This window comes from Arvicanthis niloticus, chromosome 17 (genome assembly GCF_011762505.2).
Source record: "Arvicanthis niloticus isolate mArvNil1 chromosome 17, mArvNil1.pat.X, whole genome shotgun sequence".
Taxonomy (NCBI): Eukaryota; Metazoa; Chordata; class Mammalia; order Rodentia; family Muridae; genus Arvicanthis; species Arvicanthis niloticus.
Window position 1 is genome coordinate 59,773,192 of NC_047674.1, and position 21,673 is coordinate 59,794,864.

The 21,673-nt window shown below is 40.4% G+C and overlaps 1 protein-coding gene across 7 annotated transcripts in view; it reads right to left on the reverse strand.

The window, feature by feature from the left end:
• Positions 1-21,673, reverse strand: part of Satb1 (SATB homeobox 1) — a 94,071-nt gene that overhangs the window by 12,493 nt on the left and 59,905 nt on the right. For all 7 annotated transcript variants that reach the window (XM_076915398.1, XM_076915396.1, XM_076915397.1 and 4 more), the window contains exon 9: positions 16,979-17,134. In XM_076915398.1, the coding sequence (XP_076771513.1) occupies positions 16,979-17,134 (156 nt within the window). The remainder of the gene's footprint in view (positions 1-16,978; positions 17,135-21,673) is intronic.

A 21,673-nucleotide genomic window follows, 5' to 3' on the forward strand; every position in this document is an offset into this window, starting at 1 on the left:
TCCTCCTTAAACTTATCCCTGGAGGCACCAAATTCTTTCAATCACTTCCAGTGGACAGCTTTTCCTCTCTTGACTTAGGGGAGAATCAGACCAGTGATAGTGACAACAGCTTTTATCAACAAGGAATCAGCATCACCACCTAAAATTAATAAAGTCCTACAAAAAGCAAATTAATGTGATTCTTAGTTCAGTCTGTGGACTTGCAGGTGTGCCCTGCTGTTAGATACTGTGACTGTGACATCATCTACAAAGTTCATATCTGGAGTTTTAAATGAGTTTCCGATATCTATGCTGGGCTCCATACAAGCTATCCTTGGCCATGCAGGACCTATGAGTTACAGGCTAAGCAAGTCTATGAGCTCTGAAAACTTCCAGTCAGGTAAACAGACCAGGTTTGCTTAGCTTTCTTGAATCCCCTTGACCACCTCTGAGAGGATTTGGGGAATGAGGCTGCAGGATAAAAATCTCCATACCTCTCATCTACCTTTTGCCTGTCTGTGCAGTCCTATGTTCCAATGTGACCTCTAGAGACTCTCTCTTATGCCCTCAGAGACTTGCATTCAGTCCTATGCCTGGTCACACCCCTCACACTCAGTTAGACTAATTATTATATCTACAGCCCGCCCACAAAGCCTCATGTTCTGTTTTCTATTTCTTTTACTCTAGAAGAAAGGCTTTTTCCCCCTCCAAATACTACTACTTCCTCAAGCCACCATCAAGCACCTCAGTAGACCAATGAGGAGCACACAGTGGATAGAAAAGCATCAAAACGAATCTGAGCAAATCACCTCTCTCAGCCGCTGTGAAGACTCCGCCTCTACAAACTACAGATAATAACAGTATTAATCTCCCAGTGGCTGGTACGAATGAGACAGAGTACATTCAGTCTGACGCCTCATCTGAGATGACAGAATATTGCAAAGTTAAATAAAAGCACTTAAACAACACACAGTCCATCTGGAAAGATACGACCCGCAAAACTATTAGTTTAAAGCAGCTGTGACAAAGGTCGACAAGGGGCAGACACCAAGCAGGACAAAGGGAGAGAGAAAAAAGCAATCCGGTGAAGGAGGCAAGAAAAAAAGACTGCCTTCCCTGAAGAGGGCGGTGCTGGTCGGGCTTTAAAGAATGGGCCATATTGAAGGGGTTAAGCAGAATAATGGGGGTGGGGAGAAAATAAGCAATGTAGTTGCTTCGGAATAAATAAAACTTCCCACGACCCTTACTGCACTGGCTTGAGAAAACGACTTAAGTCTCTGTATCCTCTTACCTTCTACGTGCTATGCTTCTGAGGTCTACTAAGTAGCTGGCGAGAAACCTTGGGCAGGTTTCCTCCGACCTCAAATATCTCCTTTGCAAAAGGATGTCTAATTTTATCAACTAATTTAATATGCCAAGAATGAAAACAGCATGTGGGGAAGGGGCTCAATACTCAGTAACATTCCAACTATTACTGTCATATAGTGTTGCTGACACTACCAAACGTGCATCATCCCACAGGGACTGGAACACATTAAGGTGGCCAAAGAGCACAGCTGGGTTACCATATCCCCCCTACCCACCCAAGCCCCCACCCCACACACACCTGGTTACATCCTAAACAACATAGCTCAGTTTACAGCTACTACCAACTCCGCCCAGAGGCTGGGATACTGAAATATAAAACAGACACTCTTTTTGAAAGGTAAAAATGCAGATGGTAAAAATATCCAGCAATGATCCTTAAAAGACAAATAAATGCCTTTTCTGCACCAGTAACATCACTTTTCATTGTTTATTCCAAAAAAAAAAAAAAAAAAGATAATGAAAACTACACAAAATTCTTTGCAATAGTGTTTACATTCACATCATTCATGACAGCAAAAGTTGGAAGTAACCTAAATTCACTGATAGAAAATTGATGGCTGCTACAATATGCAAATGGACACAACACACACATATATATCTACACACACATATGCACACAAGTACATGCCTGTGTAGATAAAGAGCCTAAATCAGGATATTAAATCAGAGTATCTCTAGGTGATTGAGATTATGGGTATTTTTATGTTCTTCCTTATGCTTGTATTTTCTGATTTTTCTGTAGTGACGATGTAATAAAAATATGCAGAGCAAATGGCTTTAATTAAAAATCTAATTTTTCTTGTCTGTCTCCTCCATAAGCAACGTGAGTTCCTGTCACTCTAGCCCTTAAGAAGGCCTCTCACATTTCTTCCACACCTACCGCTCTGGTCCTCCAGTCTTGCACTCACTCCTGTGTCTTAATCCCTGATGGCTTCTCTATCCCAGCCCACCCCCAGCCCTACTGAGCTACATTTAGGCCTAATAGATGTGAACAAAGCCCTGTGAGTTGCAGACTCTTCTCTGCCCTCCTCTCAAGGGACCTGGAACTATCCCAAGGCTCACACTTCAGTGAGTATAAAAACTTGCCGGAGGCCTCACCACAACACATTCAAGTGCCAGTAAGTTGTAAGGCAAAGTTATAAAATGGCCCAAACCTGGGCAATGGTAAAAAACAATGCACATCTCTGTTATTCCCGAGGTCACACATATGGCTGCAAAGTCCAGCAGTGTAAGTTTACAAGGAAGATGCTTTACTTAAAAAACATAAAATTTGAACTGAATTTGGCTTCCCAGGCTCACGGAGACAGAGGATCAACAAAGTATCCTAAGGCAGATGTACATAATGTTCTTACAAAAGGAAACTTAGGAAATCTGACTTTCTCCAAACCTCAACTCAAACACACATATGTACTTACAAAGCAGATGTTTTTTACTGTGATGCTTACTAATCATTATTAAAATTTCACAGTGCTATTTTCCTATTGAAAATTCTGAAAAACCTTAAAAGCATGAAACTGTATGTGGACATATACCATGTGTGAGAGGGAAAAAATTATAAAAATGAAAATTCATAAAATAAGCAATCTTTTAGGTGATTTACCTGATAGGGTAGCTTGTTGCCTTACACAGATAATTTACCGCTAGATTATTTTAAACAAATATTTCTGTACTACATTTTCAACAGATTTATATAAAACTTTTCAGTACTGCAGACAGCTCCAGAAATGAACTATACTCTCCATTATGCATAGTTAGAATTAGAGAATTAAAAATTTAAATCTTCCCTCTATGATGTTCTAGGAGAAAGAACAAAGAAGTTTTAAGCCAAGAGAAGGCAATCTGAAATATATGAGTTGTGGAAGTCAGACCCCAAGAGGGACAACTCTCAGGGTCATTATGAGTCCTGACCTGCTTATGACTTTGCTGATCAGTCTGTCTCATGGCTCAAAACCACATAATGCAACCTCTATTATGCAAACCTTTTAAGCAAAAGTCTTATTTGAATCAAATCTTGTGATTCACAAGTAGCCATCAAAGATAGAAAATATGACTGTCTGGATATCATGTGGGTCAGGGTCAATGGTCACACCAGGAAGGTTAAGCCTAGGTGCAGGCTACCTCTGTTATTCTTCACCTAAGCACAGCCCAATGGAAAGCAGAAATGCCTGAGGGAGAGGCTGGCAGGCTCTCTGTCTTCTGAGCATCCTCCCACTGTTCCATATTGTTTAGGAATGTAAGGTTTGATGAGTTTACTCCTGGGTCACTCTACCCATCTGCAGGTCATCACTGTGGCCATCTCCCAGACGGACACTCTGCAGAGGAAGGGCACACGTGAGCACACATACTGTGGGGACTCGTCTTTCCTAATGTATCTCATTCAGGCTTCTGGTTTACATTTTTATTAAAAGTGTACCTCAACTGGTATATAATTATTTATCTGCAGCAAAGGCATCCTCTCATGAAGCACAGCACTCGCTGTGGGTATCTATGCTAGAGACAAGTTTGTTGGTACAGTTTTGGGTTTTGTTTTAGATGTTACTACAATTATTGCAGGCCCCCTCTTACTATGCTTTGGAGTGACGGGCCTTTGAAAAATAAGCACACCAGAAAGCAATAAACAAATTGAAAGAAAATGTTTCCCAGGTAAATTCAGAAATTCCTAGGCTAATATGTTAAACATGTAATTGTTCCCTCTACACAATTTATCATTGATCTCATCTCTTTGGTGCCACAGACCCTTCTGGCAGTCTGGTAAAGCCCATGGATGCCTCTTCAGAGGAAGGTTTTTATACATTTGAAATAAATGCATAAGATTACAAAGAAAACCAATTACACTGATATACATAATTGGTTTACGGGTAACTCAGACAGGGGGGTAGGAATGGACCAGACTAAACCAATCTATTGAAAATTTCTGATGGAGTAAAAAGGGTGTGTGTGTGTGTATGTGCGTTTAAATTAACACACTATATTCCAATTTAAAGCAGTAGATTCCTCGTGATGACCAAGTAAAAAATATTTCAAGAGTTCTGTCATGACATGATATGCTATAAAGATTTTTTTTTTTTTTTTTTTGCTGATGGCAAATTTGTATTACAAATGTTGTTGGGATTTGTTGCTGGTACGAATGACTAAATGAAACACCAACTTTCATTCAGAAGTCACACAAAATAAATCATTTCTTCTCATCCAATGTCATCGTCTCCTTGGGAAGAGTGGAACACAGGAAAAAACCCTGAACAGGATGTGCCTCAACCTTAAATGTACATTTACATACATATCTTAAATATACACTCACATGCTTCATATTATTTTTATAATTAATCTAGATAGGACCCAGCAAACAAAACCCTTTTTCTCTGTGCATTTATGAAATAATTTCCTTCCCCAATCCCAAAGGAACATGTTTTTTAGAAGTGGGGCAGAGTTCAACAGTTACTCCTAGCAGGATGGTTATAGCCCAAGGTGTCTCAGCTTCCTGCCAGAGACCTTTCAGAGGTATACCTTAGAATAGGTGTGTGCATGTGTGTTGGGGAGGGGGCGTTGATAAAATGGTTTCCACGACATCAGATCCTTAGGTCAATCCAATGGGAGAGAGAACTTTTATCAGATTTATATAATTCAGTTCTATTGAAGCTCACTCCTAAGATATTTCTGTCTTAAGCAATGCCAATGGACAGCTACACTAATGTAAACATACATAGCATAACAGGTTTCCTGTTTGTGCTACAAACATAAAGAATGAGGTTACAAACTCTAATGGAGCACCAGCATTCTAATCTGGCTGGCTTCATCACTTAATCTGAGTAACTCTACAGGACAATGAGGCAGGCAGAGCCTCCTGTGGGATGGGGACAACTGTGGACCTGCTGTTGGGCTTTCCACACTAGGGTTTCCCAAATGGAAAGAGATAAGAGAGCAGGGCAGACACAGGAGAGGCAGCACAGGGGATGGAACACAGGCAGAGGTACTGCGGATATAGGTATGGGGTGGGTAGGGATGATGGAACGTATGTCAATGACAGGAAGCTGCCTATCAAACGGAGCACCTGATCTGCTCAGTCAGTTCTAAAGGAGCAAATGGACATCCAATATTTGCCATTCAGATCAGAGTACAGGGCAGACGACTAGTCCAATAGAAAAGGGAAAGAGTTTGAAGAATAAACATGAAAACTGGGGCAGAGGGTAGGAAATAACTGAGCATACAACTATCTCTTAACTTTACATCACAATAATGATCAATGTAAAATCTACCCAGCAACAAAAACACAAACTCTGGAAATTCAGCTTGATGGATAAGGCTTTAGTCTTTATGATTATCCAGGGTCCAAGTTATTTAGTTTCTTTAATCAAAATTACTAAAGTAAAATTATTCTGCATTAGGTTATTACCCTTCCCCCAATCCAGAAACAAAAATTAATTGCCAGCCAGGAAGAAAGAAGGCAATTTAGGCAGTAACAGCTTGGCATGGACTAAGCTGGATTTCCTAAGAGCATTTGTTTGTGAATCTATATTTTACATACAGCCTTTAGTTCCCTGACCTTATTGAAAGTAATTTATTTTCACCTAATCTGCATTTCATTTGGAGCACCAAACTTCTAGTGCAGTAGCCAAGTAGCAGCCAAGACAAGGAGCACTCATGTTGGTGCTGGGAGTGAAATGTAAGAGATTCAGAGGAGCCTCTTGGGGTGGGGTGCTTCTCGACAGCTACGCATGCTCCCTGTTACAAGTCATGCGCCTGCAGATGTGCAAGATAAGTCTTGCATGTTCCCTTTTCTTCTGTGTTTTCTCCTTTCCTCTCCCAAACCTGTGATTTCTCACAAACCCGGGGTTTCTCACACTGGCCTGACTTCTACTTTTTAATGTGCCTGTCTTCCCAGAAAATATCTAAAAGAATAGAGGCGGTTAAGGTAGATTACAAACCACCTTAGATGTTGGTTACAAACCTAAACTGACAATCTCAAGGAAGCTATTAACAGTGTTCAATCCACAGTGTTCTGGCAGTCACTGTCCCAGCACCCATGAGGCCAAGCCCAGGCTTCGACTGAATTCAACACTTCTCCTGCTCTACTCTGCCTGGCCCTGCCAAGTTGCTGCATAATGAAAGGCAGGGCTTTCACTCATCCCTAACAAGTCTCCAATGATGATGCCATCCATCCTGGGTTCACCTCAATTCTCAAAACATGGAGTTCAAACACGAGAAGCCAACATCATATGCCACTTGTAAATTATCCTCCTTGACCTCAGACCCCCAAACTGCACATCCCCCCAAAACAAAACCTTTCTAGTACTCAAGGCTTTACCTCTTGTGTGATTTATTCTCATGTTTAACCACCACATGGGCAGTACTACCCATCAAAACAGCATCTTCTCAGACTATAGCCCTGTCTAGTCACAGATACGCACAACCAGGTTCTACAATGGACATTTAGACATAATGTAACTCAATCTGTTTAACTTCTTGAAGAAGAGTGCAAAGCCTGATGTGGAACAACTCTCAGGGAAACACACAACACAATAATTTTTAGGGAAACTGGACCACAGCTCTTCAAGTCTCAAGGTTTTTTCCTGAAAGATGAAGTTCGTGTGCAGGTGTTTCCCTGGGGAGTGTGCCAATAGCTACACACCTTTTTTCCATGAGGTGCCAGGCCCCCAATTCCTGCAGCTCAGAATCAAGTGTGAGTTACATTAATGACTTCAGTAAAGAGACGATGAAACAAAACAAATGAGAACAGGAGAGTTAAGTCCAAGAGAAGGTAGGAAGAGCACTAAGTAGAACCCGTTTTCCTGGTGGCACGCATGCAGGTCCAAAAGCCTAGAGCACAGCATGGCAGGATGTCTGGGGATGGGGCACCAAGTCAAAGTAGCATGAAGCACAGATTGTTATGGCCATCAATCTTCATCCATGACCTGTTAAAACACACACACACACACACACACACACACACACACACACACACACACACGGAAACTCTCCACACACAAAACAGAACCCAGCGAGACCCTAAAGACAAGTAATGTATTTTCTTTCAACAGTGGGATCTGGTAGCCTAAGAAAATGGATGAGAAATGGTCTTCTTCCCTTCCAGTCAGAATGCTGAACGCTACCAAACCCTGCATGCTAGCAATCCCTGAGGGTGCCTGTCAGCTGACTCTGCTCTCCTCTTCCCTTCTGTGTCACCAAGTGTCTTAGGCACAAAGAAAATCCAACTCAGAGCAAAGTCTACATGCAGGAGAAACCAGGGAAGGGACTCTCAGTGGACTACAATCTTTTCTCCACTTTAAAAATCCATTTAATGGTGACCCCCATCAGTGATTGTAAATGTGCATCAAAGTAACTTGAACCAGTTGTGTGAAACATTCTGGGCAATTAAGGACAGAATCAGTGAAATTCTGAATCTAATTCTCCCCAGCTCTGACATGGTACCAAGCCCTTCTTAGAATCTCAAATTACAGGTGGACTGCAGCAGGGATGGGCTCGTTCACTGATTGGATGGGGCCTCCACTTCTGTGTCAAAAAGGATTCTGGGTAATATCTAGACTCAGGAGGAAGTTGTTATAATAGATGGGCAGCAGGGAAGATGGAGGGTGAATCCAATCTTCCACAATAAGGAACAACATTTTTGAGAACTGACGACAAAGGCATAGTAGACTGCAAAAACAAAACCAATAAAAACAAATCTACAAAGATAGACGAGGGTATAGAAAGAGAGGGGGGGCCTCAACTAACTGTGAATGAACATCTTCACAGCTGGAAGAGAAACGGTCTAATACGCAAATCCTTTATGAATGATTTATTTTCCCTTTAGAGTTAACACCCAAGCCAAAAGAACATGTGGACAGGCAGAGAACGTTAGATTTCAGAGCAGACAGAAAACACAACAGCCAGGTTAGAAAGCAAGCTAGCTCCAGTGGCCTAAGGAACTTCCAAGCATGAAGGAGAACAGCAGATACTGAGAGCTCAGGAAAGACACTGTTCCACAGGAAGGGGAAACCAGACCAGCCAGACAACAGAACCACCGTGGAGCCTGAGAAAGGAGTCGGGGAGTTCACAATTGAAGTAGTACAGCAGAAAGATAAAAAGAGAGTACGGTATTTGGCAGATGCTGGTATTAATCCATACTCGAGTTTTGAACAGAGTAATGGGTGTTTCTATGCCTCCCTGGGTCTGTTTCTACTCTCTCTGGATGTTCCTTTGGCACCCACTCTGGCCTTCTATGAAGCTTCTGTATACTTATGGGTGGAAATTCTGGCCTTTTGTCACCTCTGGGACTCTCTGGTGTCCTAATGCAGAAACCACTGTTCTCCAAGTCTCTTTGAAAAATGACTATAAACCAACAATTATCTATAAAATACATTTTCTGACTGAGACTATTTTGTTTGGGGAATTGTCTGATATCTAACTACAAAAAGTTGAGTAACAACTTATTAACTATATTAAAAAAAAAAAACCCCAAACAATAATGAAAACTATCTCTGGAAAACTATATGTTCAATTTTAGAAACTCATTCAGAATTTTCATTAAAGAAGTGTTAACTTAAAAAAAAAAAAAAAAAGCATAAGGTCAAAGGGCTATTCCCACAGGGCAAAAGAAAAGAAATATATTTAAAAAAATACAACATCCAGAAAGTCCATAAGAGACCACATTCTTTTTCCCATTTAAGTTTTGGTAAAAGTATAAAAATGGAATATGCTGAGGTTTTGATAAATCTGGGGGAAACTAGGTAATGTCTCCATTTTTCTAAACACTTAACTTCTTTTGATTGCATTTTATTGTTATTTAAGGACAGCTTCTACACATACACATACCCCAACCCTTACAAAAAAGGGGCTGAAATTTTAGTTCCACCACATGTGGCTTTCATTTGTGAAAAATGAACAAGCTGTTTGTGGTTAAACTGTCTAATCGCCTGTTATCAATCTAGCGCTGCATTCAAGATTTACAGGATACATCAGCTTCTGTGCCACATTAGCTGGAGGGGGGGAGGGAAGAGGAGGAGGAGAGAGTTTATCCTGCGGAATAATATTTCCAATGCAGCCACACTCACACTACATCTGGTTGTGCTGGTAGCGGCAGTTAAATTGAAATATTTCACAGCGTGTGTCAGAAACATGCAGAATGGTAATTATGACAGATCTGATTAAGCCCGAGTGCCACACGCTCCCTGGCCAGCGATGGTTCTGCAGGTGTGACCTTGTGCGTGCCTGCGTGTGTAAATAAAATTAATTACAAGCGAGAGGGTGAAGGCTTCGGTGACATCACAAAGCGGAGAAACTCCCGAGGGGGAGACCTAATGGAATATTTTCCCTCAGTCTAATAATACAGTTCATATTGACTTGAGGTAATTAGTGGGATCATTAAAGCAGTTTTCCCGGCGTATTTGGCTGCCTGATCAGATTAGTGAAAATGTTCTTCAGAACAAGCCCTGTGTGGTCTGCCAGAGAGGAGGAAATAAAGAGCAACAAAGCATATTTTGGAATGATAAGCAGTGCTGGACTTTTACTCCAGTAAAACCTCCCTCCTTCTCTCTGGAGTCTGCAGACCCGACATCCTGTCCATTCTAATTCTTCTTGTGCGTTCTTACCCACATTCTGAATTCTCCCTCTGGTTCCCCTTTCCCTCCGCTAACTCAGACCACTTTATCACTAAAAGCCATCCTCAGCTCCCCAACAAATCTCTTCTAAACAAGGCAATTTTAAAATCAGGGGAAAGTATCTGAAGTGACTGTTTTACTATGAGCTGACAATATGGGGCAACTGGGAGAGGCTACCGCACACATCATCCCAGCAAGCACGTGCAACGGGGAAAGAACAGCCGCTTAAAAGTCACCAGCTAAACAAAAGCTCCCTCCCTTATGTAACACTGAACATATTCAATAGTCCTCCGTGGACGTCAAAGTAGGCTTCACGTAGGACAAAGTTGGGTCGCCCATTCTCCTCCAGTCGAACAGATCGCAGAGCCTCGTCAAGAAAAGGGCCATTTGTTTGAAAATACTCTACCGAGCACACTCTACCTTGCCACTGGAATATGCCAAGCACTGTCACAGATGGCAGGCTCTGACACTTCCCATCCGTAGTGTCGATGCTCGACAGTTCAGCACAAGATCAGTGACATTCTGTCTCATTAGAACCACGCTAATTATCACAGCTAGTTCCAGGGAAACCATGTGTTGCGATGGTCAATTTGAAGGAGTCTGTGCATCAACAAACTGGTAATAAGGATCAGACACCTTATTATATGACAGCATGCTGCCTATGATCTGATTTACGGAATCAGAGGCACTGGGGCGGCCGAGGAGGCTGGCAGTTTATGAAACAGTGTGTTTAAACCCAATTCCTGAAGTATGCGCTTGAAAGGGGGAATTGCTTGAAAACAACACAAAAGCAACTGGGATTGTTGAATCAAAAAAAAAAAAAAAAATCAAAGGAGAATAGTTTGTGTTGTTGTTTTTTTTTTTGTTTTTTGTTTTTTTTTTCCTATTAACCTACAACAGAAGTAGATTAAGATTTAGGGGAAAAAAAACCAACTTCATCAACCTGACAATTAGAAATCAACTCTGCAAATGGAGTTCATATTGTACAACTTATTTATTTAGTAGCCAACTATAGAACAGCTTTATTCTTACAAGTCTTTAAAACACGGACTTTTACTTTTTTTTTTTAAGTTGGTAATCGGACTTTGTGTCATTTTATCAAGCAAAAGAAATGCATACAAAAAATACTTAGAACAATTCTTAACAACAACAACAACAAAAGTTCAAGTTCTAAGATTACCATCTAAGATGCAAACAGTGGGGAGTGGTGAGCTCCACAGTGTACACAGGTCCTCTGGTCTCCTGCACCTCTGCTTGAGATGGGAAAACCTGTAGTTCCTTTCAGAGTTATTTTTCTATTGTCACTCTGCATAAACCTACTTTCATTGCTCATTCATTTCACAGGGTCTTTATTTTCAGTTCCCAGGTGAGGGTTGCAGGGGTAGGGAAAGATAAAGTTAAAATGAAACCTACCTTCATTTTTCAAATTATAAAAGACTACACTACGGAGTCTACCAAGAAAACGCTCACCCTTTCAATCCAGCAGTTTGCTGAAAGATCACACCTGTATTGCATTCGGTGTGGGATTGAAAGGGAAGACATCAAGTTCTCAGATATACTCCCATTAGGAGCTAACCCTGTCAGTCTGCTCCTTTCCCTTCTTTTGTCAACATTGTCTAGGAAGAGCTAACCTGACTGAAGAATGAACACCAAAGAGCTTCTGAATCAGGGGTCTCGCTGAGGTTCTCAGTCCCCACTGTGTGGCCTATGCTGCCATTTTAGGACAAAAGGTGGCCTTAGGCTAAAGCTATTCATGCTTGCTGCTGCAGCCTGGCCACACACACTGCGGCCTCCCTCATGCCCTCTTGAACACCTTCTTCACAGAGCTGCTCCAATAGTCACAAAATGCTTTTTCTCTAAATTCTACCTAAAGTTCCTAAAAATGGAAAAAAATCTAAGCTCAATGAATTCTGTATGTATTTTTAACAGTTAAACCTATTTAGCTGGTAGCAAAAAGAAGGATACGTGGCTTTCAGTTAGGTTTATAGATGTGGAAAAGTGAGACTTTTAAATCGTTTAAAAATAGTAACAAAATAGCCAAAGGTCTCTGTGTCTCTGTTGGACTTAGGAACAATATTTAAGGGGTAAAATATCCCTTTATATAACTTTTTCTTGCCAAAAATGGTCAAATACACACTTTATTTAATAATGCTGGACCTGAGAGACCAAACCTTAGACTTACCAAAACATGTACTTGTTTGATAGCACAGAAATCTAATCCTATTTAGATCCACAAATTTAACTAGTCCTGAAAACCATACTCTGGCATGCAGTGAGGACGGCCATGTTGTCAAGAGTGGCTGGTACTTAAAGCCATCAACCCCGACAGGCTGGTTTAGTATTCAACTAGAAATCAATATTCTGGAAAACTAGAGCAATATGGATCCCTAGTTCCAACATATATTCTATTTTCAGCAAATGGTTACGAACACCATGAAGAGGAATCCAGTGAAGCCTTCCTTCTTATTCAAGAATCTAGTACAGGGGCTTTGTCAAGCATGAGCTAACCCTGACCTAGCAGGAGTGAGATAGGAGCTGCAGGGGTTATGTATGCTTCCAGCTTTTTTCTCCTCTTTGTTCTCATCAAAGTTCCTTCTGTACTTTCTCCTTCAGGCAAGCAGACACAGAGAGACTGGAGCTGTCAACGGCCAAGGTCTGGCTCTACCCAGCTCGAAAGAAGGACTAAGTAGGTCCAGCTTGCAAAGAAACAGCCCTCACCAAGGAACCTATGCACATCCAGGAGATGGGCTCTGAGGACACAGCACAGGGATCTTCTCACAGACTGCTGCTGAGAGTTGTAGCGCCAGAAAGAAGAGAAACTGTGACTCACACGTCTGCGGGGCCTCCTGAGTGCCTTAAATAAGAGTCTGCACAGGTGAAATCGTGCCACAGCAGCGTCTGTGACGTGAACATTCGAAAAGAATGAATTAGCACCCAGCTTCTACTGAGTGCAACTCTTGAATAAAACCAAGGATGCCTCCCCTAACATGCTGGGATATAGTGTCACGGACTCCCTGCTTTATCTCTAGGTGTTGCCACTATAAATTCTTTTTTTTATATACTACATTTTTAGACCTATTTCTAGCTGCCATCCCCCACCATGTGATTTGTGTCAGTTTAATTGTATTTAAGACATCTCAACTAACCTAACTTACAGATAAGAGTGATGCTTTTTTTTTTTTTTTTTTTTTAAAAACCTAGGACCAAAGGAACACTGAAGATCTGTTCTTCCTACAGCCCTGCACCTCACAGACAGAAGTGTCTGAAATTGATAGGATAAACAAAAATGGCTTTAAGTTATCTGGTCTATTCTACAAGTCATGCTACTTTTAAGTTTTAAAAAAAAAAATGCTCTTTTTAAAAAATGTGTTTAAAAAGTAAAAATAAATTAATACTTATTAATCCAGATCTAAATCATGGTAGGCAGAGTTGTCTCCCTTGCAGAACCTAAGAAGGATTACACTGAAAGTCTGTCCAGTCAGATGCACGCATGGCAGCCCCCTACTGCACCTAGAAGAAATAAATACCCTGCTCTGAGAAGCAAGTGAGGGCAGTCATTTGCTAACGTGAATGGAGACACAGCAAACACCCTCGACTCTGCCCATGCAGCTGGGTCTGCAGCCTCCACTCCACAAACACAAAAATCCGTGTAAAAATTGCATGTACAAGGCAAGGCCTGTGGTGCAGTTAATGTCCCCTTGCTGGACACACACCTGAAGTCTCAAAGCTCTCGAGGGGTTTGCTGTGGAATAAAATTAGATTCCAACATCTGCCACTATTAAGGAAAAAACTCCACTTCCATCTCCCAGATGGAAACATTGAAGCCGATGAACGGTAACAGAGCCTTGACACAGGAATGGTTATTACCCAAATCAACTAATTTTTTTTTTTTTAAAAAACAATGAAATTAGCAAATCCTGCTTCCATAATAACTTGAATGTTATCAGACTAAACGTCTAATAAAATTCCAATCTGACTCACCTGGAAAAACTGCTTCTTATTCGAAATAGAAAATGTATTCACTGGTAGCTATTCGAATTATGTTCAAAAGACCATCATCTTTTGCAAGTCTGCATTAGCCTGCTTTTGTAACCAAGCACAAAAGTAGCCTACCTTCCGTTTTCCCTTGCGTATTTCATTTAGACATTTCTTTTAGAGTTAAAACAATCTCATTTCTATTATTCATCAAAAGGACAGGATGATGTAGAACAGGCTAAAAGGCAGACTCAACATGAGCGGGCTCCTTGTCCAGAAAATACTCCATGCATCAGTCGCTTGTAGCGCAGCCTTTACCTTTTAAAAGGGAAGGTATTCTGATACATAAGTACATGATAAATAAATCACTGTTCTGCATGAAGAGGACTGAATCACTTACTGAGCACATTAGGAAACGCAGTCCACTTATGTACAGCGCTTTGTAACTTAAAGGTGCGTATGCATAGATTATATTTTATACACACCGTACCTGGAGGAATGCTATTCCCCTCTGATGAACCCTGGCTCACTTATGTGAAGTATAAACAATTGTCTTAGAAGTTACCCACTTGTACCATGTGAAGGCTTGAAGACTTTTCATTAGCTTTTCTGTTTCCTTTAGGAGACATGAGGCCAGAAGAACAAAGAAATTCATGGGCTACCTTGGTTGGTCAGATTTCCTGTATTGTGATACAGGCTCTGGACTCACTCTCAGGTAATCCCTCTCGATATTTGCATGTGTTTTCACAAAAAGGGCAGCATAACATCTAACCGAATAAGCAAGACAGAAACTACAGAAATGCTATAAGAAGTAGAATACATTGGCAATTGTGAATAACTAGCTATTCAAGAGGATAAAAGACACACGTCCACTTGGCCTACAGGCTGCTTGGAGTTTCTTCAATCACTAACAGGCGAGAGTAAAAGTTTGGGGTGTTTGTGAGATACAGAGAGATGGGAGATACTTAGAAGCTGCCCATCAACATTGTGGACATATGGACCTAGGGTTTGGCAAAGGGCAAAGGGCAAAGGTAAAAGTGACAATGTTTAAAAACTCTACTGAACACCAAACAGACCTGAATTAGCCAACTGTTGCTTCCTGCAGCTCCTAAATCAGTAACTGAAGCCAAAAGCGAGGAGTCTCTGCTTTCACTTAAGAGCCAGGCCACGGTAGGGAGGCACTGGTCAGAAAGGCAATAATAGCAAGGAGTGCAAGGACAGGCGACAGGCAACTAAATGATACGTACTGAGACGCCTTCATATGAATTTTTGTTTGTTTTGTTTCCTGGCTGACCTGATTATAATGATGTATATCTAGCCCCTCCATTTTGAAGATCAGGAGAAAGTGCCTAGTCCTTGCAGGAAGGCAGTCTATTATGTAATTGAACAGGCTGGGGTGGGGTGGGGGATGTAGGATCAGAAGGAAAGGCAAAATAATATATATTTAAATAAGAGATCCTCATCATAATTAGAGTAAGTAGTCAAAACAAGAATGTGCTGGGTTGGGGGGTGGGGCGTAAAGTGAGAACAGGACATTTCTCCTTAACTCCCAGTCTTGGCATGTAAATGAAGACATCTGAAGAAGCACACAGGTTTGAAGCGGTTCTAACATTCTATCATAATTAGAAACATTTCAAGAGCCCTGTAATTTCCAATCAAAATTACAGTAATTTCCGATATGCAAGCCATGATTCATGACAGAATTTTACATTCCATGAGAGATTACGGTGGCCCGATGTATGACACGCTGAGTACAGCACTAACATAAACAATCCAGTTTAATGTTTAAACAGTACTTGATGCTTAGAATCTCACAATAAAAGAAACATATTATTGTAGAAATTATCACTTTGACAGTGATTGAAGGGTAGGCAGGCATGCGGCCTATAAAGCTATAATTTTTTACAGTCCACAGCTTGAGTTCAATCATTTTTATATAACATTTCCAAGATATCCCTTAAGTATTCATCCGGCCTGCACTTAAACAGGAGCAACATGTTTTCCAAAGCAAAGCTCCCACTCGGTACTGTTATTAATGCAGGCAGAGGAAAATTTTTTGGAAAAGCCAAAAAGTATTGTGTTACAAATTTGTCATGCAGTAAGGACTCCCGGGATTGTACATTTTATCACAAACTGACAACGGTTAGGGTGTTCTACAAAAAGAGCATCTAGTGATTATGAAAATAGAATTGTGTAGCATTTCAAGTTATTCAAATCTCACCCAAGCCTTGTGTGCCTCTAAGTCCCACCTCTGTGTTATCAAGTCCTTCTAGGGAAGGGAAGTCTTTAAGAAGTGTTCATGGCTCTGGGGAAAGGCTAATAGACAGACAACTGTGAGCTAATAGTTAGCTGTGACCTAATAGACAACTGTGAGCTTTTTCTACCAGACAATTCTAGTGAACACTTACCAACATATGAGAGTCATACTGGTAATAAGCTGGATGGTCTAGCCTTTGTTTCTGAACTGTTTGAAAGAGGTCTCTGAATGTCAGTTTAACTCTATGCAGTCATCAGAGTTGGTCAGGTTTTCTGAGTGTAATTCAATTCGCCGTGTGTACAACTACGGGAAAATTAACATCTCTAACCTGCGATGGGGTATGTGATTTGTTTTAGTAACTGGAATATCTGCAGGTGGACTAGTCGCAAAAAAAAAAAAAAAAAAAAAAAAAAAAAAAAAAAAAAAAAAAAAAAAGCTATACGGTGATTTTAGAATGAAAATTGAAGGTCATCTGAGGATGACTGACAAAGCAACTGCAGGTGGCTTCTCGTATGTTACATGTCTCTTATGATATGCCAGCCTAGTAAACCATACACGTGACAGTCCACTTCTGAAAGCAACTATTAACTGACCCAGAGAGTACCCAAGATATCCTTACTGCAGGAGCTGAGGGACCAGGAAACCCAATGCCTACAACCTACATCTCAGCATTACTGCTCAAGAGAGTTCTCCACATAGTACTGGAGGCTACAACCTCGCTGTGATGCCAACTCGCACTGAACACAGACGTGGCTTTCACCGACCATGCCACAGGCGTCGCTGATGAACATTGAGAGGCTCTTACCTGGCTTTTTGTGGCGGCAACCTTTGCAAACAGTGCCTGGGACACTTTAGCACGCTTCATTTCCTGCTGAATCTCATCATAAATGGAGGCATTAATGTTCATAGTATTGTTCTCTGGCTTCCCATTCCTCTCAGTGGCAAGGGTAGCTGTTTTCACCTACAAAACATTTTGAGCGTGGCTGTCATTTTTCATTAGCCAAATTGATTCAGAGCTTCTCAGGCTCGGCATCCAAGCTGGGCAATGTTACTCCTTTTATGATCAAGGTGATCAACAGTGTGGTCATTCAGCATTTGTTATTGCCCTGAGATCAGATAGCTTAAGTTAAGGAAGTCACACTGTCACAGGTGATTGCATCGGTAACGTGACAGCAACTGCCAGATGACAACCAGGAAAAAAAAAAATAACGCCATAAAGTAAGTTTTCTGGAAAAGAGAGAGGAGCTTCAAGGACTTGAAAAACACTAAACTAATTGTCTCACAATTATCTCCCATTTCAGCCCTAACAAAGGAAACTCACAATTAAAATCATACTGCAAAGCGCTGCGTCTTCACCGGGTGCCCGGTGCCTAATAGACAGTTACCTCACTGATAGCTCTGATATACTATGGCCTTTTTAATTTCAGACTTTTTTTTAAATGCCTTTCCCTCTTATGTTTCATTTTAAAATCTTCCATAATAAAGCCATTTATGGAACTGCATATTTAAATCTTCTATCCATCCATGAAACAGGTAGAAAGCCTTGCTCAATTATCATAAAGGCTGGTTGCAGTACACACATGATGTCCAAGCTGCTCTGCCTGGTTATTCTATCATTTCCTGGCATCCTGGCATACAATGACTTCCTTCTGACTTACAGAACTAGATGATAAAATGTTTCTTAAAATGTGACTGAACATTTCTGAAACTTACACAAAATATATCACCAGTGAATTCCACAAATATATTCAAAATGTATAATCCCTCAAAAATCTGTGTCAAGCCTGTGATAGAGATGAGCAGGGATGGCTGAAGGAAAGTGTCCCTTACCAACAGAGATCAGGGGGTTGAAAGCCAAATCACAACCTTAAAATTTGATACTATTATTATTTTTAATTCCAATTTTCATTTTTATCATGCAATTATATGGAGCAGTGTTGACAGTCTTCATATAACCTATAAGCTATTAGGTTTTCCCAGGTTAACTGACAAAACTGCAGTTGAAATCTTAGTCCAGAGGCAGGATCATGCTTCTCACAGCAAAAGGAAATGGAACTAATTCCTAGCATCCTTTACACACCAAGGTTTCTCTAGAAATGTACCATCTTGCAAATAAACTTTGAGCAACAAAATAAAATGAAGCTCATGCTAGGATATATGCACAGGTAATAAATGTCTAACTGTAGTGTTTCATGTTGTTTTTACTTCTGTCCCCAAAACACTTTCCATAAAAGTGAGCAGAGGTTACCCCAGAAGCCGGTTACGTTCTTGAAAGTAAATGTAAGTCCCCTGTGAAATGTACCTTCTGATGAATCCTTCTAACTTCTAACCTGGAAGTAAAGTCATTTTCCCCGACTTATCTCGAAGAGACGGGTACCCAGTGAGACACCTTTTACTCCAACCCCAGCAGCAGACAGAAAACACCAAACTGTGAGAAGGCTGGCTGCAAGTACAGTGGGGTAAGTAAAACTGTCACCTGGTCACAGTGGGAGTGGCAAGAGATCTTGCTCCTTTTCCAGCTCTGGGTATATACCAGCAAGGGGTACATTAAGACTGGAGGCCACTAGAAACCCACAGGGCTTTGAAGCCATAATCTGTTAAACAGCACTTTAGGAACCAGAAGAGTTAACACATTACCATAAATTGCCTACAAAGTTGCTTTGGTGAGATTTGAAACTTTGCTCTGGGGTGGTCTTGCTCTGAGGCAGAGGGGTAGATTTGATCACCCCATGGGGTCCCTTCTAATACCTATTTTTCTCACTGCTTTAATGAAAGAGAAAAGCCGTTTCAATTGCTTTGAAAATTGAATGTTAAGGAAATGGGGAGCCCCGAAGTCCAGCGCGGGAAGAAACAGTTTCTTGGTACAATCTGTGTAGCAATAGCTCTCCGGTTTTAACAAAGTTGGGATTTGCACCTGGTCTTAACAATTCTCATTCTTTTGTAAAAATTAAATTGGGGAGCTTAAGTTTCTGGGACTCTGTTTCTAAAAACTTCTTTAAGTTTTCTATAAAGCAGTTAGAACTTGAAACAAAAAGCAAGAATCCTAAATCACAAAAACCAAGCAAATACAAATAGTTGCTTCCTGGTCTGTTGTTGCTGGGGGGGGGGGGAGGGGGGAGGTCAGTGGAGATAAAAGGAAAAAAGAGGCATTAAAGGAAAAGCATGTGGAGAAAGTCTTTAAAAATATACAGTTAGTACCTGGCTGCATTACTCAGTTTAAAAGTATTTAGCAAAGCTCCTCTTGCTGGCCCAGATATGCATCTTATCACAGATAAGCCATTAGAATTCTACAACCACATTTTTTTCCTAAACACAAGCGATTGCTTAAGAGGAACTGACTTGGGCAGCTTTTCAAAAATATGAAAGCTGAATTCTTCCCCAGGTAAAAAATGGAAACAAAAATCTTTTCTCCTTTACTCTACTAAGTACTATTTTTGCTTCGTACAAAAAAAAAAGTCTTCTTTAATCCTGGTTTAGCTTTTAATATTGTATCATCCATTAAAATTCATAAAGTAGTTCATCCCAGGCAAAACAAACTACTCTTCACTCTCCACAAATAGCATAGGAGGTGAAATAAATGCAGTTGCAACTGGAATAGCTTTTATCAAGGCAGGACATATTACTCCATCATTACAGTGGCGCCAAGGAAGTGTAGTTAGGAACGGTAGCTTCTATTTACCCTCCTGTGTAGGGATCAGGCTGGGGCCTACTTTTCATGGCACTAAAATTGTGCCGGAGAACACACATCTTATATGAAAATTCTACTTTGCTTCTTCATCGATTGCTAAATGCCTCAGATCATATGTTCAGGCTTATGAAACTAACACCCCTTTGTTATGGGTGGTAAACACGCTCTACCTGATACAGGAGGAGCTGCCTACAAGCATATGGCTCTTACATACACAAAATTAAAGTTTTATGTTCTTCAATTAATTTTGAGAATAGAGGCTGATATTTATTGGCTGGTTTGTGTGAATATGCATTAACCTCTTGAACTACTTTACGGCCTACAGTAGGCGCTACAACTACGCTACTTTAAAACTGGAAAAGTTGTCACAATAGGGGAACTAAATTGCCCCCTGCTCCAAGATGAGTTTAGACTTCAGTTCCCTGAAGTCTGTGCTTCTCTCAAAGACCGTTGAGTTATATGTTCTTCTGTGGGGTCTTGTTAGTTAGAAAAATTCTTAGTGATCAAGAAGTGGGCCTGCCTTTCCTAAGCCCTTTGCTAAACCCACCCTTTAAGTTTGAAGTTTGAGAAGCAAATGGTTTTATAATTAACATTTTAAAAAATCTAATCTAAATTTATTTTTCAAGGTATAATAATTACCTCTGCTTAATGACTTTGTGGGCCTATTTAGGAGTGATAAAAATAGTTCTATGTAACAATGCTTCAACATTGTGGTTTGAACTTTCTAGACCAGACTCTCTGTCGTAGGAACAACATTACTTTCCAAATCTAGACCCGAAATAGCCATATTCTAAAAAAGACAACTGTTAACAAGAAACATTCCACAAGTACATAAAAGTTAAGGCTTTCCAAGGAATCCACAAGTAACACTTTTCTCAAGTACTACGTGGGTGCCTCGAACTGCACCTGAGTGGAGATGAACCTGTACTTCACTGAATCATGGAGGGATTTGTTGTGAAAAGATAGAAAAACACAGGGCCACATTAATTACATAGTCCTTCTATGGACTTGGTCCATTTCTAATACATCTCTAGGAAAAACATCATACCTCACTTAGAAAGAAGAAGCTAAGGAATCCCAGGAAGAGACGCAGAAGATACCAAGTTTAAAAGAACGATAAAATTCATTTAAAAAAATCACAACTTATGAAACAGTTCTCATAGAAGTTAAAATTGGGAAATTGACTCCAGAAGTCAAAGTGTATAAAAATACACAAATAACAACACAAGAAAGCACCTCAAGCATAAGGCATTAGTTTAAGCTTATCTGTTCTGCAGGACAATCATTAATGTTTTCATTAGGCGACTTTGCACAGTGCAGTCAGAAAATAAATCCGCAAGACAGACCAAGATATCTCCTTATGATGGAAGTTTTGAAGGTGAGTTTTCTTCATAATACCAGAAATATCATTGTGCAAAATCATTCCAAATGGATCATTTGTCAAATATTTAATTTAGTTATCCAGGCAATATTCTAGAACATCCTTCCTCGTCTAACAACACAGATTCTCATTTTCTCTGACTTTCACCCTTTTCCTAAACACTGCGGTTTGAGACGTCTTGAGGTAAAGGGGAAAAAAAATGCAACAAATCTAATTAGGATTTGAAAACTTTAATTAAAACATTTCACTTGGGTTTTTCATTTTTCTCCTAGCAAAAGGTTGGTATTAGGATTCAGTGAATTAATGTATGGGAAGCTGCCTAGAAAACTGTGACTCATTACCAACTGCAAGGTATTTTTCCTTTTTAAAGTACAGTATGGGATTTATGAAAATAAGCTTTTGACAACTAGGTTTAGCCCAAAGCTCCCTAC